The following is a 25,107-nucleotide window of genomic DNA, read 5'->3' as shown; positions in this document are numbered from 1 at the left end:
TAACTGCCACAACCACCCACCTAAAGACTTAAATGCAAAATCAAAGCGGTGGAACAGAGATCATTTTGGAAGAATAGAGGAGAGGAAATTATTGGTAACCACCCAAATTGAACACTTGGATGCCAAGGAGGATCAAGGATCAATAAGTGAGGAAGACAAGACTCTGACGTGATTGTTGAAAAATGAATTAGAAGAAATTTTGTTGAGGGAAGTGTAGAGAACACTGATGTGGGCCCCACAGCAGTGGTCCCCACTGTGTTCAAGGACAGTATGTGTAATTATTTGTTTCAGTCATGGTAGTGTCAGTTGGGGTCAGTTTGTTATTTTAGTTGTTATTTATTTCAGTTTTCATTTACTTTATTTGTCATATAAGTACTAAGGGCAGATCTGTCCTTTTCTCTATGTATGAACATAACCTATAAATAGTAAGAGAGTGGCGGTGGCAGATGTGTTAGAATCTGTCCCTTCTTTCAAACCTTTGTGTTCTCCTGTTCCTCTTCTCTCTTTTCTCCTTCCTCTCACTTTTCTTCTACTTTTCTTAACCTAAAATCTACTAGGGTTCAAGGCTGAATGCAGTCTTGATCTTCTACTGGAAGAAACCAGTTGGAGGCAGAAATTGAGGAACTTGTGGATCAAAGAGGGGGATGGGAATACTACATTCTTCCAAACACTTGCAAACGGAAGAAGAACAAAAATTTTTGTGGAGAAATTAGAAGTAAATGGACAATCTTTGGTTGATCAAGAAGAGATTGCAAATTGTTTTGTGGCTCATTTCAAATCAGTTTTTAAGAGACAAGAGGACATGGGTGCTACTCTAGAAGGACTGGACTGGCCAAGATTGAGCCCAGATTGTGCAAGAGTGTTGGAAAGGGATTTTGATTTGGAGGAGATAAGGGGAGCTGTCTTTTTAATGGATAAATCTAAAACTCCGGGACAGGATGGTTTCACTATAGTTTTTTATCAAGATTGTCGCTAGATAATTAAAGTGGACTTTTGGGCCATCTTCGAGGAGTTTGTTAGGGAACACTTTATTAGTCTGGTAATATATTCAACTTTCCCAGGCTTGATTCCAAAGAAGGGAAGTGCCAATCAACCAAAAAATTATAGACCAATTAGCCTGGTAACAAGCATTTATAAAATCTTGGCCAAAGTGTTGTCTTTAAGATTAAAGCAAGTCCTTCCTGGTTTGATAAGACACTCCCAAGGGGTATTCATTAAGGGAAGGCAGATCATAAATGAAGTTTTGATAGCCAATGAATGTGAGGATTTAAAAACAAGGAAAAGAAAGGTTTTGTGTGTAAATTGGACTTGGAGAAAGCTTATGATATGGTTGATTGGTCTTTTCTCTTGGACACTTTGAAAAATTTTGGGTTTGGAGAGAGATGGTGTGGCTGGATAAAAGGGTACCTGAAGACGTGTCATTACTCAGTCCTAGTCAATGGAGTGGTCAGAGACTTTTTCCCATCAACCGAAGGTTTGAGTCAAGGGGATCCTCTTTTTTCTTTCCTATTTACCTTGGTAGCGGAGGTGTTCAGTAAGCTTATCACAAGAGCTGATAGTTTGGAACTTTCTAAAGGCTGGAAGATTGAGACTTGAGAGAGAGAACACAGTTGTTACACATTTGTAGTTTGCTAATGATACAATTATCTTTTGTGAGAATGTTGACCCATAGATGGCAAGCAATCTGAAGCAAGTGATCAAACTGTTTGATTTCTCTCTAAGTTAAAAATCAATTTTAAAAAGAGTTGTATAATTGGATTGAACTTGGGAGAGGTGAAGATGGCTGGAATTGCAAAATCTTTAGGTTGGCTAACAGAAAGATGGCCTTTGAAATATCTAGGTATGCCTTTAGGAAGCAACCCACGGGAAGGAAGCTTTTGGAGCCCAATTCTTGAAAGATGTGCCAAGAAGTTGTCAGCTTGGAAAAAGAATTGTCTCTAGGGGATCGTATTACTCTGATTAAGTCTACTCTAGCAAATCTTCAAGATTTCTTCTTCTTAGTTTTCAAGATGCCACAAAAGGAGGTGCTAAAACTAGAAAAGATCACAAGGGATTTTTTGTGGAAGCCTGGCGAAGGTAGGAACGATCACCTGGTGAGATGAGATCTAGTTTGTAGATGTAAGGAGCAAGGGGGTTTGGGGTTAGACAACATAGGGAAGAAGAATGAAGCTTTGCTGGGTAAATGGCTGTGGAGATGACCGTTAGAGAGAGAGAGAGGCCTTGGCATAATGTTGCGGGGAGTATTCATGGCTATGCAAGAAATGGTTGGGATGTTGGAGTGTTTCAGCGGGCTACTTTAAACTCTCCGTGGAGGGCTATTCATGGTATTCTTCCTCAATTTCTCAGCCTTATCAGGTATGATGTGTGTGTTGGTGATAGGATCCTATTTTGGGAAGACACCTAGATTGGTAATTCCATCCTTAAGGACCTTTACCCTTCTTTGTATTTCATTTCCCATTTAAAAAGCGAGCCCATTAAAGGTTTTGTTTCTTCCTCCCAATCCTCTAGCTTCAGTTGGAATTTGGGCTTTAAAAGAGATCTGAGAGACTCCGAACTTGGTCAAGTTTATTACTCAAAACCCTAGACTCCGTTTGTTTGACTTTTCTAAACCTGATGCTAGAATTTGGACTCCCAATTCTTTGGGCCTTTTTTCTTGTCCCTCTTTTTTCTCTCAGTTGTGCTCAGTCCCTAACCCTCAACCTTTCTTTTGGAAGGAAGTCTGGTCTAAGCCTGTTCCTCCTAAGGTTGGATCCTTTGTTGGGAAGCCTCTCTTGGGAAATTAAACACTTTGGATAAGAAAAGATCAACCTATACATATCCCCAAGCTGGTGTATCCTTTGCAAAGCAAATGGAGAGAGTTGTTACCATCTTCTAATATCTTGTCCTTTTGTTGTGAATCTTGGGAAAAAAATTTTGGTCTTTTTGGGTGTAGGTGGATGATGCCTCTACAAATCAGGGGGATTTTCGACCCTACAACTTTCAGGTGGTCTAAGAGAAGAGGTAGAGCATTATGGAGATGTGCAAGGGCTGAATTTTTTTGGACAATTTGGGAGGAAAGAAATTACAAGATTTTTAATGACAAAGAAAGGGATATAACTACTGTTTGGGAATGTCTCCTAATAAGGACCATTAACTAGGCCAAATCTATGAACTTACTCTCAACTTTCTCCTTTGATGATATGTGGAGAAACAGGGAATCTGTTGCAAACTCTTCTTCAATTAAGGACAAACCTGTAGCAGACTGGAAGCCTCCAAAAGAAGGCTTTATAAAGCTCAACTTTGATGACAGCAGACTTGGAAATCCTGGACCTTCTGGTATTGGGGGTGTATTCAGGAATAAAGAGGGACAGATTGTCGCCCTGTTCTCTGGCCCAATCGGAGTGGAGGATGCGGTTAGTGCAGAGGTGCAAGCGGCTCTACAGGGAGAACAAATTGCTAAAGAGTTGAACTTTAGGAAGTTGACCATTGAAGGTGACTCTAAAGTGGTAACTGGGTGGCTGAAAGAACCGGAGACAATAGCTTTGTCTTTTAGGGGAGAGATGAGGAGATTCAGGTGGCTTACCTCTAATCTCACTGTGAGAGTTTAGTGGGAGAGGAGGTTGGCAAATGAGCTGGCTAACCTACTAGCTAAGCAAGGGGTGAACAGGGATCACTTTTTCTAGGCTGAATTGTAATTTTACTTTATATGTAAGTGAGAACTAAGAAGATGCTGTAATGATATCTAGATCACCTAAAAAAACTACCTTCTTAAAAAGCAATTAAAATTATAAAATCATTATTTTTTATGTGAGAACCAATAATTGAAGACCCTAACATGGATTTGTTTGGGCTTGCTTGGAGGGGCGTGGCATGGGGATCCAAGGGTGGAGCCCCTGGCCCAGCAACTAGGTTCAAAGAAAGCAAAAAAGCATCCAATTTTCAAAAGGTGCAGGCCTGGGCTGAGGCACAAGGCGCATCAGGCACACGCCTAGGCGAACCAGGCCCAAGTGAGGCGCGCCTTTTAAATCACTGAATCCTTCTCTCCCAATCTTGAAACCAAAAATCAGCCCCACTTCTCTACCCTTATCAATCAGCTTGCTCAACACCACCACCACCACCAAGACAAAAAGCATAGTGGAGAGAGGATCCCCATGCCTCAAACCCCTCGAAGAACCAAAGAAATCAGTTGAAACCCCATTTACCAAGACTAAAAATGACACTGAAGATATGCGAGAAAAAATCTAACTTCTCCATCTTCCCCGAATCCTATCCTCCACATCACTTCTTCCAAAAAGCCCCACTCCACATGATCGTAAGCTTTCTTCAGATCAATTTGGCAAATAACCTCTTCTTCCCCATTTCTAATTTTTGTGTCAATACATTCACTTGCAATCAAGACCCCATCCAGAATTTCTCTTCCTTTTGAGCCAAGGCCACTTGGGTTGGACTCACCACCTCTTCCTCCTCAAATCCTCTCTCCAACCATTCCCTAACCCCATCCTCAACTTTCCCAAACTCCATATCCCCCAGATGACATTTTCGATTAGGTAAAGCTTTGTATAATTTCTCAAAATAATTCCTAATCTTTTCTGCAATATCCTTCTGATCATGAATAATTTTTCAGCCTCCAACCTCAAAATTGTGTTCCTTCTTCTCCCTCTTACCATGGCTTGGAAAAATCTTGTGTTTCAACTTTCAATCTCCTTCTTTGAGCCACTGAACCCCCACATTCTGCCTCCATGAGGTTTCCTCAAAATGTGTTAACTTTTCCAAATCCTCTTTCAACCTCTCTCTTTCCAACTTGCTTGCTTGAAAAAGATTGTCCTCCTCCAATATGTCCAATCTAGCCATTCTACCCAGAACCAGTGTTTTAAAAGCACAAGGTGCAAAAAAGGCACAAGTGCCATTTTGCGCCTGAGGCGCAAGGCACAAGGCGAGGCGCGTGCTTTTTTGAGGCAAGGTGCAAAATTAAAAAAAAAAATCAAAAAACTCAAAAAATTATAAAACATAATATTAATAAAAATATAAACTTAAGTTTTAAAATAAATGTTTTAAAAAACCTATTATCTAAAATTAAAATGCATAAATATAATATGTAAAGCATATTTAAATGAGAATTTAAAAATGAAATCAAACATATAAAACATTTTCAAGAATACAAAACCCACAATCTCTTTTTTCCCAATTGCATCAAGTAGCTAATGTGACATATTACATTCCTAATTCTACGAGCCACCTTTGTGCCATGCCCCTCAAGGCAAGCCCAAACAAAGCTTGTTAGGGTCTTAAATTCTTAGTTTTCACACAAAAAATAATAATCTTATAGTTTTAATTGCTTTTAAGAAGATATTTTATTAGTATGAATGAATGGAAAAAACACTATTTTCTCCAAAACTGCTATCCAACTTGGCTAAGGCGCATGCTTGGGCTAAGGCGCAATGCGCACCAGGCGTGCGCCTTTTGAATAGGCTACGCCTAGGCTCTGGGTGAGGCGCCTACCCAAAATGCGCCTAGGCGCGCCTTTTAAATCACTGCCCAGAACCTCTTTCTTTCTCCTCTCAACATTCCCAAAAAGTATGGAACTCCAACTCTTTAAGTATTCCGTTAAAAAGTTTAACTTCTTCATAAATTTATATTCAGCTAAACCCTCCACACAATATGTAGGAAGGGTTAGAGTTCATCTTATGGATGGCCGAACCATGCTGGATGGTTGGACAAAATTTGAAAATTTTTCTAACCCTTCTAAGAACCGATTTCCCAATGTTTTGAAAAACTGCATTTTTCCAAATCAATCTTGCACTAAATCGGCCCAGATTTGAAACCAAATCAAAAGGGAAAAATATGCCTGATATGGATACCACAAACGCAAATCCCAAAGTGGAACCCAAGGTGTTGCATGGCCATTTTAGGCCAAATACTGTATGGTGTGGGACCCCACAATGATCTCACATGAGCCCATATGGGTTCGTCCCAACCTTTGAAAGAGGTTAGGCCGAATTCACTGCTTAGGGTAGTGAACCCCTAACCCAATTAGCATTGGTTCAATTTGGGCCCAACATTTACACCTAAATGATCCTTGGATTCAGCCACCCTATGAAGACCCAAGGATAATGGACTCATGTAAGACAAAGCCCATCAGGTAATCATCCTTGTATTGGTCTTTTACACACAACCTCTCGGCCCATAATGATCAAAACACTACCTGACAGGGAAAGACCTCTCCCCTAACTATAAAGTGCAGCGCCACAGTCTCTGCTCAGATGGATCCTGGGATTAAAACATTTTGCAAACCTTTTCTCCATAAAATAGTAGTATATAACATATAAATACATTTTGCAAAACCAAATTTCAAACACAAGTGAATTCTTGGACTACCCCAACATACCCAACCCTAGGTATTTGACCCTTAATGAATCTCACTGGTTGGCATATCAAAGACAGCCTAGTCCAACACCTAGTGTAGTACCATAATCAAGTCTGGGATTATGTATAGCTTACCAGTTTTGCCCATCTATCCCCAAGGTCTAGGAAATAACTAGAAATTGATCCGAGTTCAGTGCTTCTAACAAACACCCATTGGCTAAGCTTGGGGTCTCACCCTAGCAATAGAGACAAATTACTCCAACTCGTTGCTAACACACCAAAGTCGGCCTTGTCAGGATAAACTCCCCAAATCTATCCAATGGCTGAAAACATTCTAAACTAACACGAGCCTCTTAAGTGTCCAGTTTAAGGGGTAATACACAGAAACATACCAATATTTACATGAAACAACAGCGTACTTTATACATTTACAAATAAATGCTTATGTACAACAATCTTATTGGAGCTAAGGGCATACACTGTCTAACATGATAAAGTGTTCCATCTCCGCTCAACAAACTCCAAGAAATTTGGATGTCCCATCCACATACTCTAAAATCTAAAAGGTATAGGCCCCTTCAATCTCACAAACTCCATTAACAAAATCAGCTTGTGGTCTGAAATTAAGAAGGCAAGAGTTTCTTGAATCAATCCTTCAAACATGATTTCCCATTCCTGGTTGAACAGAAATTTGTCCAACCTCCTCAGAATTAGGGGGTCTTGGCTCTTTGACTAAGAAAAAACAGAACCCACCAACCCCAGCTCATTCCTCTTGATGAAATCCACAAAATCCCTAGAAGCCCCTGACCACCTTCCATCTCTCCCCCCTTTCATTTCCCCTAACCTCCAGACTACATTAAAGTCCCCACCAATCAACCAAGGAACAACCCCTACATCATGAACCCTTCAAGCTCTTCCCACAATAAACCCCTCTCCCTATCCAGATTTGGTCCATAAACATTTGAGACCAAAACCTTGGTTTTTGAGGGAATATATTCTAGCACAAATGAGGCAGAGAATGATCCAACTACACATTCCACTAACTTCATCATATTTGAGTCCCAAATTGAAATCAGCCCTCTAGAAAGGCCATCAGACCCTTCGTTTACCCAGTCCCTATTCCCAGGGCCCCAAACTTCATTAACAACTTCCAATCCACCTCTTCCAGCTTAGATTCTTGCAGCAACAACATCCCAATTCTAAAACTCCTAACGAAATTCCTCACAACCTCCCTTCTTTTTGGGTCTCTCAAACCTCTTATATTCCAAGAACAAATTCTCGTAACCACTTCTTGTCTTCCATCTCTACTTTGTCTCTTCTTTTTTTGTTCTCATTATTTCTTTTTTTCCCCTTTTTTTTATCAAACTCCAAAGTCCCTAGTCATCTCTCCTGTAACTTGTTTTTCCTCTCCTCACAATTCTTATCTTCTTCCTCCACTTCCTTGAATGCTTCCCTTGCAAACTCTTCTACCCCTAGAAAGAACAATCCCAGGATATTGCTTACTTTCACCTCCATGTCAATAACTTTATCAAAGTCGCAGTCTGCCTTACCTGATGGGTTTCATCTATCACCACCTGTTCCCGCTCGTCTTCTTCTTCCCCTTCTCTCGTATCTTCTAGAGGCTTCGTTCTATATTTTTTTCTCTGATATACCTGCCCCCTCCCATTCTCCTTCTCCCCACTTTCTTCCCCTTCTCTCGTCGCCCCTTTTTCTTCTCTGATAATTTCATCACCCTCCTTTTCCTCAAACCTTAGAATCCCTGGAACCTTCCTCTCCTGATTCTCAATCAGTTTGTTGCCCCTCTCCTCCTTCAACCACCAGCGCCCTACACACCTCCCTTTCTACCTTACAAACAAATACCATTATATGATAATTCATACAAAAAATTATATTTGAAAAGCAACAGAAAATTGATCAAAGAACCAAACATTCTAATTTTCAGTTAGCCCATTCCTCTCCTGTTCTTCTATTTTCTTCTCTCTTCTCTCTTCTTCTTCTCTTCGATTTCTGGGTTACTTTTCAACCTAAAAGTTCTGCTAACAACAGTAACTTCAAGTTGGTATCAGAGCAGGTTTAGTTCTGCTCGTGAATCTCATGTGAGCTCTTCCCAACCGGCTACATGAGATTTTAATAGGCCTGGAGATTTAGTTTTGTTCGTGGCCTGATTCTTGGAGATTGTTGGAGTTCGAAGCCTTGCCCATGACACTTATGTTCTTGGAGATTGCCCAGCAGTCAGGAAGAATCAGAGAAAACTTATTTTGAGGTGAGACTTAGGGTTTAAATCTCATATTGAAGGAGCCGCCAAAAAGTCTCTGGGTAGTCTTTTCAACTCTCCTTAAGTTTGTAACAGGAAGTAGGGTTTTTTGAAATCTCTGTGAGGTGTGGCTGCCCTTTTTTGAAATCTACTGGACTGGGTAGTCTTTTCACTTCTGTTCTCAGCCTTCTCTATTCGAAAGGGGAGCCAAGTGTGTTCCTTTTCTTCTTTATGTTGAACTCAGCATGGAGTTCTTTGGGGGTGAACAGAAACCTACTGAAGAATGTGCTGAAAGGGCTGTTAGTATGACTGATAACAACCCGTTTCAGATTACCACAATCAGGTTTGATGGTTGTAATTATTTGGAGTAGGTTCAATCTGCCATGATGACCATTGGAGGAAGGGGAAAGTTAGGCCATGTGACTGGAGATACTAAGGAACCAGCCAAGGATGACCCTTCCTATGCAAAATGGACTCAAGAAAATTATCTTGTGATGACAAGGTTATGCAACTCAATGCAGCCCCATATTAGCAGAAATTACCTTTGGGCAAAGACAGTGAAGGATATTTGGGATAATGTGAAAGAGACTGACTCACAACCACTTGATGTGGCTAGGGCTTATGATTGAAAACTGAAGTGAACAAACTGAAGCAGGGGGAGAAACCCGTATCAATTTATTTTTCTACTCTGAAATCCTTATGGCACAAGATAGATCATCTTGAAACAATTGAGTGGAAGAGTAATAAGGATGCAGCAACTTATAATAAGTTGGTTGAGAGAAATAGAGTTTTTGAGTTTCTTGCGGGCCTGAATTCTGATTTTGAGATTGTTAGACAGCAGCTTCTCACTAGAGAAAATGTTACCTTGTCTCAAGCCTACACCCTAATACATAGTGAAGAGAGTAGGAGGAAGATTATGCTACAAAATTCTCAAATGGAGGTGGCAATAGCACACAAGTATAGTGGTGAGAGGGAGAAATAGATGAAGAAAGAAGGAAAGAAAGGTGTGCTTTGTCAATATTGCAAAAAACCTAGGCACACAAAAGACACTTGTTGGAAGCTTCATCCCAATCATGTACCAAAAAGACACAGGAATAAGAAGGGAAATGCAAATGTAGCTATTACATCGGATAGTTCTTCTCTTCAGGGACCTCGGTCTTCTTCATTGGAGGCCTTAGCTACAGTCAAGGCAGCTTTGACTCAATTGGAGAATGAAGTTAGGTTTGCAGGATCATCTCAGCCTATCTCTGCTACCACTACCCCTCTTTCCTCCACATCAGCCTTTGCCCACTCAGGTACCAGAGCCACTGCTTTTCATGCCTCTACTCTACGTATAACCCTACTTGGATTATAGACTCTGGTGCATCAGATCATATGACAAGCTTGTCTTCATTATTCACTTCATACAATCTGTCTTCAGGCAGAGATAAAGTATCCATTGTTGATGGCTTCCTTCTTCCCATTTCTGGTAAGGGAAACATCAGTCTCTAATGCCATTACCCTGTCCTCAATTTTGCATGTACCTAAGCTTAGCACTCATTTACTTTCAGTCAATAGTCTTACAAGAAGCCAGAATTGCTCAATAACCTTCTTTCCTGACCATTGCATTTTCTAGGATTTGGTGACAAGGAAGGTGATTGGGACTAGTCATGAGATGAATGGAATCTACTTGTTCGAGCACCCACCTGGAAGTGATAAAGGAGTTGCAAAGTCTTTTATTTCTTGGTTTGTGAGTCAGATTATGCTTTGGCATAATCGTTTGGGTCATTTACCTTTTGGGTCTTTAAAAAACTTGCTTCCTACTTTGTTTAAGTCAATTCAAATATCTTTTTTGAAGTGTAAGAGTTGTAAACTTGCAAAACATTATAGATCCTCCTATTTTTTGAGTGTACTCCTTTTGAAATTGTGCATACTGATGTGTGGGGGCCATCCGGCCATATCATATTCCTACTATGAGGGGGTATTAAGTATTTCTTAATGTTTGTTGATGATTACTCTCATTTCTCATGGGCTTATCTTATGCGTTCTTGAGATGAGGTTCCCACCTTAACTTGTGCTTTTCATCAAATAGTGTTGAAATAATTTAGTTTTTTTTGTTAGGGTTTGTTTGGCTAGTTAAAGCCTTTTTTTTATTTTCTGTTATTGTACTTCACTTATAGCAAGGGCACAGGAGTCTTTTCCCTTCTTATTTCTGCCGCCCTATATAATATAATAGAAGCTGGCGCCGCCAACACTGTTCCATTGCTCCAAACCTTTTTCTTCTTCTCTTCTCTCTTCTTCCCTTCTCTTCTCTCCTTTCTCATTTTTCAATCGAATTTATTGCCAAGATGGTATCAAAGCAAGGCTGTTGAATCTGGGCGACCAAGTTTTCTCTTCAAGTCGCTGAATCTGGGCGAACAGAGGATTGAATTTGGGCTGATCAAATCAGATCTGCAACTGGTTGTGTACCAAGTGGAGAACAAATGAATCCAAACCACTGAATGTCGACAGACTTTTGTGAGGGTTATACCTCTTTTATTTGTTGGATCGTGTGATCCTGTACCTGTGAAAAGGTGACCGTAGGTCACAGATGACCCGTTTTCTCTGTTCGTTAGTCTGATTTCATGTTTGTTAGGATCTCTCTTATTGATTAATGCTATGGAACTTACTGGAAAACTAGTAGGTTGGGACTGTTCTTCATGCAGATCTGAAAATCAGTCTCGTCATAGTTCTTCTTTGGAAATTGGTGCTGTTTTTTTGTGCTCAAATTAAGTCCAGAACTGAATTGTTGTGTGTAGAGCTTTTGTCGATATAAGGAGGGATCCTAAGTTGAGAGTTTAGATCAAAAAATTCTGTGTTTACCATGTTGTCTGACAATTTTGCTACTTCGGAGATTTCAGGGAGCCACAATTAAGTGAGTGGGGGAATGGATATGAACTTCCCCATGGATGTTATTCCCTTTGATGGTCTAAACTACCTTGAATGGTCAAGGGGAATAAAACTCTACATCACTGCTAGGGGCAAAATAGGATACATCAATGGGAGAGTGAAGGAACCTTAGAATAGAAGTGCTGAATATGATAGGTGGAACCAAGAGAATAGTATGGTGATGTCATGGCTTTTGGTTTCCATGCTGCCACAGGTAAAGAATACATTTATGTGGGCTGAAACTGCTTGTGAGATATGGGAGCAAGCAAAGTTCATCTATTCAGAAAAGAGAAACTATGCCAAAATATACCAAATGCAAGTTGAATCCTCTACTTGCAAGCAAGGGGAGAGGAGTCTCTCGATGTACTATTCTGATTTGACATCAATATGGAAAGAACTTGATCACTACCAGAATGTGAATTGGAAGTGTGATGAAGATGCAAAGGCATATAAGTCATTTGTATCTCAGCAATGGGTCTTTGCCTTCCTCCTAGGGCTGAATCCTTCATATGAGTCCATCAAGGTGCAGATCTTGGGTAGTAAAGACTTGCCATCAGTTCAGGAGGTGTATGCCTTAGTGCAGTCAGAAGAGAGTAGAAGAAGTGTGATGAATTGTGCAGAGGGGGAGCCAATTGCCCTAACTGTCCAGGGAAATTCAGATACAAATGTCGAAGGTGCATTTAAGAAAGGTGACTCTCAGAAGAGAACAGATGATAAGAGTAAACCTTGGTGCACTCATTGCCAGAAGACAAGACACACCAGAAATACATGTTGGGATCTCAAGAGACTAGTCCATTGGTAACTCAGGAGAGGCATCCCAGTTCTGACCCTAAGGAAGAAATTATCAACTCCTTTCATGATCATTTGAAATTGTATGGTAGGACTCTCCGCCAGATGGATTGTGGTCCTACTCCCTATACCTCTTTCGTGTCTACATCAAGTAATGCTGCTACTGCCTTCCATGTGTCATCTCATACCACTGATTCTCCTTGGGTTATTGACTCCGGAGCCTCAAACTACATCCGGTAAGTCAAATTTATTTCAGACATATAACCTTCTCTCTAGGAGAGATAAGGTGAGACTAGCTAATGGTTCTTTCTCTACCATAGTTGGCCAAGGCACCATACCTCTCCCACTCGGCCTTACCCTTTCTAATGTACTGCATGTTCCGAAATTACCTATAAATTTGCTTTCCATTAGTAGTATTACTCACTCCTTGAACTATTCAGTCACTTTCTTTTCATCTTCATGTGTGTTTCAGGATCTGGCCTCGGGGAAGACGATTGGTAGAGGAAGCATGGTGGATGGTCTCTACATGTTGGAGAATAAAGTTGGTCTTGTGGCTATAGAGTCCATGAGTTCGTCCAATGAGAGTCAAGCCTATTTATGGCACAGTCGTCTTGGTCATCTTTCTTTTGATCCATTAAAAGTTATGTTCCCAAAGTTGTTCGAGCCCTTGTGAGTGAGTTAGTTACAGTGTCAGATATGTCAATTAAGTAAACATTGTAGAAGTTCTTTTCCTTTGAGAAATAAAAGATCTGAATTTCCATTTCATATTGTTTATTCTGATGTTTGGGGCCCTGTTACTCTACCTATTGAGGCTGGATATAAGTACTTCATTACCTTGATTGATGATTACTCTAGATACACTTGGGTTTACCCTATGCAATCTAGAGATGAAGTGCCAAAAATTGCGAAAGACTTTCAACGCATTGTGTTCACTCAGTTCCAAACTGAAATCCATATCTTCCAGTCGGACAATGCGAAGGAATACTTCCATAGTGATTTCACGGAGTTTTTTGCTTCGAGTGGGTCACTTCAACGAAGCTCTTGTGCTAGGACACCCCAACGAAACGATGTTGCTGAATGAAAGAACCGTCACCTTCTCAAAGCAGCTCGTGGCTTATTAATTCATATGAATGTGCCAAAACGTTTTTGGATGGATGTAGTTTTGTGTGCTACATACATCATCAACCGTATGCCATCTTGGTTACTAGAGTATAAGGACCCACATCAGCTTCCGTTTCCTACAACTCCGTTGTCCACCATTCCAATGCGTATTTTTGGGTGTCGTTGCTTTGTCCATAACTTATCCCCTACTCGAGGTAAGCTTGATCCTCGGGCTATTCCTTGTGTTTTCCTTGGTTACCCTTTATCTCAAAAGGGGTATCGTTGCTACGATCCTACCTCTCGCAAGTACTATGTCTCCATCGATGTATCCTTCTTTGAGAATCAACCTTTCTTCTCGATTTCTCCTCAAGGGGAGAGTAGGGTTGAGGAGAAACAGGCAGCTCAAACTCAACCACCTCCTTTACCCGATCCTCTTCCATTCCGTGTCTTTCATCGCCGCCATAAAAGCCAATAGAGTTCAAGAGCCGTGGAACCTAACACTATGCAACCAGCATCATCGGATTTGCCGGAGGCAGATCCTTCTCATCAGCCAGGTACACTTGCTCCTATTGATATGTCTGTTCCTCTCAATGTTGATTCTCCTATCATTAATGATCTTGATGTTCCAATTGCTAAGAGAAAGGGTGCTAGATCTTGTACCACTAATCATCCTATCTCTAATTTTGTGTCCTATGATCACATTTCACCTTCATTCCATGCATTCCTCTCTTTTGTGGACAGTGTCCCCATTCCTAAGATGGTAGAAGCTTTATCCAAACTTGAATGAACAGATGCAATGCAGGAAGAAATTAATGCATTATAAAAAAATGGCACTTGGGAGTTGGTGGATCTTCCTGAAGGGAAGGAACCAGTGGGTTGCAAGTGGGTGTTCACAATGAAACACAAGGCTGATGGAACTGTTGAAAGGTACAAGGCTAGACTAGTAGCAAGAGGTTTTACACAGGTATATGGAGTGGACTATGCAGAGACTTTTGCTACAGTAGCCAGGATGAACTCTATCAGGATTCTTCTTTCATTGGCAGCAAATCTTGACTGGGAACTTCACCAATTGAACATCAAAAATTCTTTCTCGAATGGTGACTTGGAAGAGGAAGTGTGCATGACCCAACTTATAGGTTTTTGTGCCAAAGGCAGTGAACAAAAAGTATGCAGGTCAAAAAAATCTTTATATGGGTTGAAACAATCACCTCGGGCTTGGTTTAGTAAAAGTTTCACTTAGTAGTTCAACACATGGGGTTCAAACAATGCCAGTCAGATCACACTCTATTTGTGAAAAAAGGTAAAGGGAAAATTGCAGCTCTAGTTGTGTATATGGAGGACATAGCGATCACAGGAGATTGGGAGGCTGAAATACAGAGACTAAAAAAATTCTTAGCCACTCAAATTGAGGTGAAAGATCTAGGCCCCTTACGTTATTTCCTTGGAATCGAAGTTGCCCGCACTCACAAGGGCATCTTTATTTCCCAACGGAAATATGTACTAGATCTATTAGAAGATACAGGCAAGTTGGGGGTAAAACCAATTGACTCACAAATTGAATCTAATCATCAACTGGGAGACAGTCAAGGAGAGTTTTGAAAGATGTGAGGAAATTCCAAAGACTTGGAGGGAGACTCTGGTATTTGTCTATGACCAGGCCTGATATTGCTTATGCAATGGGTGTCCTTAGTCAGTTCATGCAAAATCCTAGGACAACTCACTTTGAAGCTACAAAGAGGATCCTTAGATACCTCAAGAAGTTTCCCGGAGCTGGTTTGTTGTTCCGGAAACATAGACGCTTAAAGGTGGAAGTATATACTGATGTTAATTGGGTGAGGGCAGTTGATGACCGAAAGTCTACCAGTGGGTATTGTACCTTTGTAGGAGGAAACCTGGTCACATGGATAAGTAAAAAACGAAGTGTGGTGGCTAGATCTAGTGCTAAAGTAGAACATAGAGCGATGTCTCATGGGATTGCTGAAATCATGTGGATAAGAAATCTGTTAGGTGAACTGGGTTTTGCAATGAGCAACCCTATGTCACTCTACTTTGACAATAAAGCTGCCATCAATATTGCTGCTAATCCAGTCCTTCATGATAGGACAAAACACATTGAAGTAGACAAGCATTTTATTAGAGAGAAACTTGTGAATGGAGAAGTGTGTACTCCATATGTCAGCTCAGAAGAACAACTTGTAGATCTTCACCAAAGGTCTTCATCATGTGCAGCACAATGATTTGTGTGACAAGTTGGGCATGATTGACATCTATGCTCCAACTTGAGGGGGAGTGTTGAAATAATTTAGTTATTTTTGTTAGGGTCTATTTGGCTAGTTAAAGCCTTTTTTTATTTTCTGTTATTGTACTTCACTTACAGCAAGGGCACAAGAGTCTTTTCCCTTCTTATTTCTGTCACCTTATATAATATGATAGAAGTTGGTGCCGCCAGCACTGTTCCATTGCTCCAAACCTTTTCTTCTTCCTTTCTTCTTCTCTTCTCTCTTCTTCCCTTCTCTTCTCTCCTTCCACATTTTTCAATCGGATTTTTTTCCAAGAGTCCTCACTCAATTTGAAGTTAGAATCAAATTTTTCAAATCTGATAATGCCAAAGAGTATTTCACTAAACACCTAATTTCATATTTTCTTGAGTATGGTATTGTTCATTAGATACTTGTCCCCATACACCTTAGCAAAATGGGGTAGCTGAGAGAAAAAATAGGCATATCCTAGAAGTTGCAAGAAGTATTACACTGAATTCTAATGTTTCCATTCATTTTTGGGAGGATGCTATTAATACAATTGTGTATCTCATCAACCGAATCCCTTCCCGTGTTCTGGATATTAGAGCTCCTTTTTCATAATTGCATCCTGAGAAAGATTTGTACACCATCCCTCTTAAAGTTTTTGGGTACACTTGTTCTGTTCAAATTTTAGGACCCCATCGTTCTAAGCTTGATCCTAAAGCTACTAAATGTATATTCCTTGGCTATGCACAGAATCAAAAGGGATATTGCTGCTATGATCCTAGTTCTAGCTCTTGGTTTGTGTCCATGGATGTTAGCTTTTTTAAGGATGTCCCTTATTACCCAGGTGTTTCTTCTCAGGGGGAGAATAGTGAGAAGCATATTCCTTGTCCTGAAGTCCCTCTACCTATTCCTATTCTTGAAGGAGAGTTGTGTAATGAGGGTGCTTGTCAGAGTTGTAGGGAGTTGAGAGTTTACCACAGGAGGTGGAGGCAGGTTGATTTTGATGCTCATAATCAGTCCAGGCCAGTCCCTCTCTCTACTGTAGTTCCAGATTCAGGTATTTCTCCATCCTTGCCTATTGATACATCACTCTCACCTTCTGATCCCCTACCCCCTCCAGATGATCTTGATCTTCCCATTGCAATCCGCAAAGGAAAGCGTCGGTGCACTTCATCTACTACCCATTGCATATCTCAGTTTATCACCTATGATCGTCTTTCACCATCCTATAGGTCCTACTTGGCATCTATCTCTGCTATATCTATTCCTAGGTCTATCTAGGAAGCTCTTGCAGTACTTGAGTGGAAGAATGCAATGGAGGAAGAGATGGGTGCTCTCATTGAAAATAAGACTTGGGAGCTAATTGACAATCCAAAAGGGAAGAAACCAGTTGGGTGCAAATGGGTGTTCACTGTGAAGCATAATGTAGATGGCTCAGTTGAAAGGTACAAAGCTCGGCTGGTTGCAAAGGGGTATACTCAGACTTATGGCATTGACTACCTAGAAACCTTTGCACCTATTGCCAAGATGGATACCATTAGAGCTCTACTATTCCTTGTAACAAATTTTTCATGGCCTATGTTCCAACTAGATGTCAAGAATGCTTTCCTTAATGGTGATTGCAGGAGGAGGTGTATATGAAGTTACCTCCTGGGTTTTATGATGAAGTTATAGGGAAGAAAGTTTGTAAATTGCAAAAGGCTCTATATGATTTAGAGCAACCTCCAAGAGCATGGTTTGACAGATTTAGATTGGCTCTTGAAAGGTTTGGTTATGTACAGGCCCACTCCGATCACACTCTCTTCATTAAGAGAAATGGTGTCTCTCACCCTTCTTGAAGTGTATGTTGACGACATTGTGCGACCGGTTGTGATGTTGATGAGATTGATTCTCTCAAGCAATTGCTTAATGAGGAATTTGAAGTGAAAGACCTTGGTGACCTGCGATATTTCTTGGGAATTGAAGTGGCCCGTTCTAGACATGGTATCTTCATTTCATAGAGGAAATATGTCCTTGACCTCCTTGAGGACACTGGGAAACTAGGAGTTAAACCATCAGACACACCTATTGAATTGAATCATAAGATAAATGCCGAAGGGGGTGAGCCTCTAGAAGACAAAGCCATGTACCAATGACTAGCCGGAAAGCTCCTTTATCTATGTTTTATTTGTCCTAACATCTCCTATGTTGTTAGTGTTGTCAGCCAATACATGCATTCTCCTAGAACACTCATCTATTGGTTGTAGAAAGAATCCTTACTTACCTGAAGAAATGTCCAGGTCGTGGTATACTCTTTAAAATAATGGTCATATGAAAATCGAGGTGTATACTAATGCTGATTGGACTAGATGTGTTAATGATAGAAGATTGACTTCAGGGTACTGTGCACTTTTTGGAGGTAACTTAGTGTCATGGCGTAGCAAGAAGCAAAATGTTGTTGCTCGTTCAAGTGCCGAGGCAGAATACAGGTTCGTAGCTCATGGTGTGGCTGAAGTGTTATGGCTAAGATCCCTTCTTGAGGAACTAGGGATTGAGTATGTGAAACCATTGCGGTTATGTTGAAGGCATTTTTTTAATCCAAATAATATTTAAATAAATTAGAACTCAAGGAAATGGGTTGGCTAGCCTGCTAGCCAAATCATTAAAACTATAAAAAAGTATCCCGAATGGGAGTGCCAGCTCTTTAAGTGGGAGGGACAGGTGTCCTTCACCTAGGAGGAAGAGGTAGTTAGATAACTACCCCACTCACTATTTAAGCTCCTTAAGGGGATGTTAGAAGCACAAACAAAGAGACTCTTCGAAGAACATTTTCACGAGAAATTTTTAACAAAAAGCAAAGATAAGGAGAGAAGAAAAGAGAAGTGCTCAAGGGAAGGCAGGGAAGGAAAAGTCTCACTAATACAGGTAGAAAAAAAAAGTCATCTCTGTGAATACTTCCTATATATGTCTTCTGCATTGTATCCTTCTTCCTCTCCCTTTATTTTCACTTTTGAGAAAGGAAATAGAGCGAAATAAACCATCTACAACCAGGTGCCTCTACTTCATTGATTATGGTTCCTCTTTCAAGACAAAGTTGGGGATTAAACCATCTACAGTCTAATTCTCAAAGACTAATTATGGTTCCCTTCAAATGAAAATGAAGAATGGAGGGAAATAAACCATCTACAACAAGGTGCCACTACTTGGTTGATTATGGTCCCTCTTCCAAGACAAAGTTAGGGATTAAACCATCTACAGTCTAATTCTCAAAGGCTGATTATGGTTCTTTCAAATGAAAATGAAGAGCAGAGGGATGAAAATCGTCCGCAATCAAATATTCAGTTTGATTGACTACGGTTCCCTTTTTGTATGCAAAATTCCAAGGATTAAGGTTGTCTACAATCAGAACTTCATCTGATTGATTATAGCTTATTGTGAAGAAAGGAGTGAGAAGGAAATTTTCTTTGTATTAAAAAGAAAAGAGAAATGTATTGTTGTATAGTTTCTCGGTTGTATTTTCTTTTTCTTTCTTCTCATTGTTGTACACTTGATGTAAAAGAAAAGCAAATGAAAAGTTCTTTTTAAGTACCAATATTGTTTTTCTTTTGTTCTCTGTGTTCATTTCTCCAAGTCAGAATCAAAAGGCATTCTCTACTTTCTTGTGGAGATGTAATTAAGGGGAACAATCCGTATGATTCCCTGAATGAGCCTTACCCAAAATAATAAAAACTCAATCACTTGATTAAGTGAATTATGTTGCATGAGAATTTATTAATATTTTCACACCAACAGGTTGTATTGTGATAACCAAACTACTATAAATATTACCCACAACTCCATCCAGCATGAAAGAACTAAACATATTGATGTTGACCGTCACTTCATCCGAGAGAAAGTTGCTTCTCAAGATGTTTGCTTTCCCTATGTTGCCTCTGATATGCAACTTGCTAATCTCTTCACCAAAGCAGTTACCAAAGTCAAATTGGAATCAGAATTGTGCAAGTTGGGAATGATGAATATCTAGTCCCAACTTGAGAGGGAGTGTAGTGATACAGTGGACCAGACCTGATATATTTACATGTGGTCCCATAAGTTCAGTCTTTTGTTGCTTATTTTTGCTTTATGCTTGCTTTCTTGTACTGTTATAGGTAACAGGGAATTTTTGTCCTTTTACCTAATGTTATGTTAAACACATATAAATAATACTGCTTAGAGTGGCAGTAATGTAACATTTTCGCCCATTCCTCTCTTGTTCTTCTTCTATTTTCTTCTCTCTTCTCTCTTCTCTCTTCTCTCTTCCTTTCTCTTCTTTGGGTTACTTTCCAACCTGAAAGCTCTGCTAACAGCAGTAACTTCAAGTAAATTTAAGTATCTGACATATATGGCACCATTGTACAGGTAAAATACCATCATAGTTCCATGATACACATCCTATGTTTCTGCAACAGTTTATTTAGCAGAAAACATGATATCTACAATGAGAGTTGTAGATAAATAAAGAACATTATTCTTAAAATGACATAAAGAAGTCAAACCTTCATTAAATGGTAATGGTCGGAAGAATTCAACACAAAAGACATCTTATACAAGCATAAAGGATGGGTTGCAAGAATTGAAAATAAAAGGCATTAAAGAGTAAAAACAAAAAATATCAAATTGTTGAAACCTTTGCCAGTTGTTGAGTCTGGATGACGTTTATGCACCTCTGAAATACAGGTTCAGCAAACTGAGAGAATCCGGGACCTAGTGCCTGAAAACAGGTAAGATAAATTTGTTCTTTAATTAACATAATATGTTTTTATTATTCTCAATTACTATTCTTTTTTCTTTTTTTTTTTTTTTGCACATAAAACAAAAGGAATATAAGACAACATCCTGTATGTATGACTAGTAGGCTACAAGTAAATAACAAGAAGAGGTCATCAACAAAGTACAACAATAATAAAACTTCCAAAACATAGAGGAGCCATACCAAAAGAAAACCTGCCCTATTGTTGGTCTTCAATTAAATACCCAATTCTGAAATTTATTTGTAAACAGATTGATGATTTTCTTCTGGAATATAAGACATTGACTGGTTAAGGAGTTCCTATGGTACAGCATCCAATGAACAGAAATTAACTTAGATGTCAATGAAGAGAAATTATTCAGGATTTACAAAAACAGATTATTCTCTTTTCTCAAGCTTCTTGTAGACTGTTTACTACATTCTTCTTTCCTATTGCTTCTGTTAAGAACCTTAAAACTTCTAGCAATTTCTCTACCTATTTTCCTCTTTTCGTCAAAAATGGATCAGTGACCTCATTGATCAGAGGAAATTGGAGTTAAAACCCCATAAAAGAGGATATAGAGGGTAGCCCAACATGTCACTCTTCCCTATTCACCTAAAAGAGCCTAAATGTTCAAGAAACAATAACTAGAGGCCCTTCATCTTGAGAGGTAGGTCCACAGAACAAGTGCAAATCACCCAAAAGAGCTTTCTGATCGTATCATCCATCTAAACAAGATGCTCATTTGACCAACAAAGACACTGGCTTCACAAATTAGGTGCCACAGCTGCACAGTTCCTCTGTTGCCTGCTCGCAACCAGTCAACAGCATTTGAGAATCACCCTCCACAACTAGGCTGGACCCTTCTGCCCAGCCTACAGCCCTTCCAACAAGGACATTCCCTGATAAGGATTAACCATGCCAAGCTAGTTTATACGTTTATTAAACTATACTTCATTAATGTCCTTAATAAACACATCTGCAAGCTGCCCATCTAAAATTAACATGAGGCAAACTTCATTAGAAGTTACCTATTCTCAAACAAATGTTTTTTGATGAATTATTCTCAAACAAAATGTTTTTTCAACTTCTATAAATACTTTGTTTGGGAATCATTTTGGGTTACTGGATCCTTGTCCAGTTTATTGTAATTTTTCTATTTAATGAAAATGATGTTGCTTATCAAATAGAAAAAATAAAAATAAAAAACCTTCTACATGTTTTGTCACATAATGTAGTAACAGATTATGGCCTATATTAATAAGAAGTCTACTTATCAAAACACAATCCCATAAGATCATCATTCATGACTCCCAATTTTTCCAATAGCGATCAGACCCCAAATGATCCTGAAACACCATGAGCCATTGTTCTATACTCCCTCAACAATGAAGGGACCAACAATAGATTGTGTCTTAATCCTCCATGAGACTAAAACTATTCTATATCCAACACTTTTAACATTTTCATCTTTCACTTTTTAAGCCCTTGCATACTATTAATGCTACTCCAATTCCATTAATTACTTTTCCTGTGTACCATAGTTTGTAGCCATCAATTTCTTTAGTTTTTTTCCCCATTCCATTTTGTTTCTTGTACGCATAAAATATTAATCTTATCCTTCTTTATTGTGTCTATCAAATCCATAGTCCTTTCTCCTAAAGATCATGCATTCATAGTGGCTAAACCAGAACTGAAATAACAATTATAATTGTAGGCCTCCAACGGCCTTTGATTGAAGTTCTGATTGAAAGTCTACAACAGGACGAGAGAAGGTTCAGAGTAGTAGGAAGGTGGAGGTCTGAGGTGGAGATCAAAGCCAAGACTTTCAAGTTCGAAGAGGGAAGGATCAAAGGTGAGGACGCAATGAAAATCAGAGAGAATAACAGGGCGACTGTGTTGGTGTCAAAGGAGGTCATTGTCTGGATGAAAGGTTTCATAGATGGGGCTATCAACTCTGGTAAGGTGAATGGCTGGAAAAACTCAATGTCAGTTCTAGGTAAGAAATATGTAACAGAATTGAAAAGAAACAGAAAGGGATGGTTTATCTCTGTGGTGGAGTTCTTTGGAACAAATGGAAAGCAAATGCTATGTGTGCCGGAAGGGAGATTATGGAAAGGGTGGATGGATTTTTTGAAGGTGCTACAGTCTTTCCTTGTAGCCTTGGAAGTTAAGAGAGTGGATGGAGTGAAGAGAACTGGTCAAAAATCCAAAGACCAGGGTCAAAAAGTTCAGGAGGGGGCAGTTTCGATTAGTTCCTCTGGGAGTGTAGAAGTGCAAGGCCTTCCGACTGAAATGGTGGTTTCTTGCGCTTCTATTCATCGAAGATTATTGGTAGGAGCAGGGAAGGTTGAGTGGAAGAAAAGAAGGGTGCTAGTGGCTGATAAAGGAGTGACAGATTAGAGGAGGGTTCTGAGTACAGTTGCAGGGGAGATAGGTATTGGGAGTGAAGCTATGCTGTTCCCTTTTGCAGAGACGAAGTTTTAAAGCAGTTGTGGTGGATGGAGGTCTGATAGGTTCAGAACTGGAGCCCAATCTGCAATGAAGTCGAAGTCCAAGATGGGAGTTTCCGGCTGAAGTTTGTAGGCCTTCCATTTCACCTATGGCGAGACTCTGTTCTTGAGCACATCGTGCAAAGTCTGGGAGGCATCTTGGTGAATGCTGATAAACGAAATCTGGGTGCCGTGGAGTTACAGGTAGCTGGTGCAAGGCATGATAACCTGCCGAGGTTCTTTGAAATCTGTTCGGATGAAGCCTGGTACAAGGTGTGAGTGGCTTCCGAAGTTGAACGGTCGTGGTGGGAAGGTGCTCCTAAGGTAGAAGATGATGAGCTGGCTGGGTGGTGGACACGTGGAGGGCAGAGGTTGGGAGATGAAAAGGTGGAGCAGATGAAAGATATTTTTGGGATTACTGAGCCGGTTGGGGAAAACCAAACGACAAGCAACCTAATTAAGGAAACTAATTCAAATGGGTTTGAATTAAACAAATTAATGGCGGGCTCTTCTTCTTATGCTGATGTGACTAGGAGGCAGGATGGGTTGGGGAGCCGAAAGGCTTGGTCTGAGCCGTTGAAGGTGGCAGGTGGGTCGGGCGGGGTGAAGGTTGAGCCGGCACAGCGTTGGAAGGGCCACGTGACAACTTAAAAGGTCATGCGGGTGGGTCGTGTGGGTGTAACACCGAAAGGAGGCTCCACTTGAAGGACCCACGTGATAACTTAAAATGTCACGTGGTTCGGGGTATAGGGACTCTTATTGGGTCGCTGATAGATGATGTTAATGGTCTATCAGCGTCCCAATTCGCGAGAAAGGGGGGGAATGCGCGCAGCAGCGGAAAATGGAGAAGAAGCTGGATTTGCAGTGGGATTCCCAACGAAGTCTGGAGGAGCTTAGCCCCCTGGGACGCTCCTCAGAGAGGCCGAATCCAAGATACGCTAAGAAAAGAACTTAAGAGAGGGAAGAGAAGGATGAAGGTTGGGTGTAGTGTAGTGAAGGAGATGAAGAATCGGAGGACTTTTCTGTTGATGGTACTAGTGTGGGCAGTGTAAATGACGAAGGTAGTTGTGCTGGAGGTGACATGGATGGGTGGAATATTGCAAGCTTATTTAAGGGTGAATATTGCAATCGGTTTATCTCATTCCCAAGACTACAGAGTGTGCAAGGATTATCAGAAGGGGCAAACCGGGAGAACTGGAAGCAGAGCAGGAACACACCATCTAGGATGAACCAGGGGTAGAGTGGAAAGATCACCAAGATGACCAAAGGACAGAAGTACTTCCCAACCAACTCAGGGAGATAGATGTTTACCAACCTCTGGAACAAGAGAGGGAGGCCAGGAACAGTCCTTTTCTAGCTTGTCCATCAGTCCCAGGTGACCAAGTGATTTCGGTTTGTGCTACTAATGTGTCTCCTGTGTCTTTGGTTCCAAATTCCGTTTCTGTTCCATGTATTGTAACCCATTAATATGCAGCCGAGCTAGTAGGCAGGCTCTCTGAGGAGGGGGAGAGGGGAAGGAAGGAAAGTGGGAAGGTGCGGGAAGGAAGGTATAGGAGTGAAAAAGTGTGGGAAATCATTGAAAGAGTGTTTAAGGAAGTGGAAGGAAAGTTGATCTGGAGGAGGGAAGGGGAGGAAGGAAGAGGGGAGGGGTTAGTGAAGAGGAGGAAAGGAATGAGGGTAGAGATGGAGAGGATTACGGGGAGAGAACAGGGAAGGAGGGAGGTAACAGGAGAGGGAGGATGGATGGAGAGGAAAGAACAGAGGTGGGACCAAAGGAGAGGAAGAAAGGGCAGGTGGACAGAGATGGAGGGGATTCTGTAGGAAGGGTAGGGGTGGAGGACTCGGTGAGAGAAGACATGATAGCAGAATTTGTAGGGAAGTTGGGTTGTAGGTTGGAAGATTTGAATGTGTTGAAAGAAAGCTTACAGAAGAGGAAGAAGGAGATCAGAACAAAGAAGAGGAGATTGAGTGAAATAGAGAGATTGAAGAAAGATGTAGAAGGAGACAAGAAGCTCAGGGTAAAAGGAGATAGAAGGAAAGGGGGAAAGTAGTGGGTAGGTGGCAAGGGGTTTAAAAAAGAAGTAGAATGAAGATTCTTAGTTGGAATGTGAGGGGAATTGGGAGTGCAAGGAAGAGAGCGACAATAAAAGAAGTAATAAGACGGTATGACCCAGACATTGTGTTGTTGCAAGAGTCTAAGAGAATGGAGTTTAATAACAAATGGGCAA

General features: G+C 40.5%; 1 protein-coding gene across 5 annotated transcripts in view; it reads right to left on the bottom strand.

Moving 5' to 3' along the window:
* The window catches only part of LOC148852461 (transportin-1-like), a 101,241-nt gene that overhangs the window by 23,435 nt on the left and 52,699 nt on the right, over nucleotides 1–25,107 (bottom strand). For all 5 annotated transcript variants that reach the window (XR_016099342.1, XR_016099343.1, XM_088945224.1 and 2 more), the window contains one exon: nucleotides 20,285–20,368. Coding sequence is in view for 3 of the 5 variants with exons in the window: in XM_088945224.1 (XP_088801350.1) it covers nucleotides 20,285–20,368 (84 nt within the window). In the remaining 2 variants the exon portion in view is untranslated. The remainder of the gene's footprint in view (nucleotides 1–20,284; nucleotides 20,369–25,107) is intronic.

Source organism: Nelumbo lutea, chromosome 5 (genome assembly GCF_056320005.1).
Source record: "Nelumbo lutea isolate HS-2025 chromosome 5, American lotus-T2T, whole genome shotgun sequence".
In the NCBI taxonomy this organism is placed as follows: domain Eukaryota; kingdom Viridiplantae; phylum Streptophyta; class Magnoliopsida; order Proteales; family Nelumbonaceae; genus Nelumbo; species Nelumbo lutea.
The sequence above is the reverse complement of the archived record's forward strand: the minus strand, read 5'-3'. Positions and strand labels throughout refer to the sequence as shown.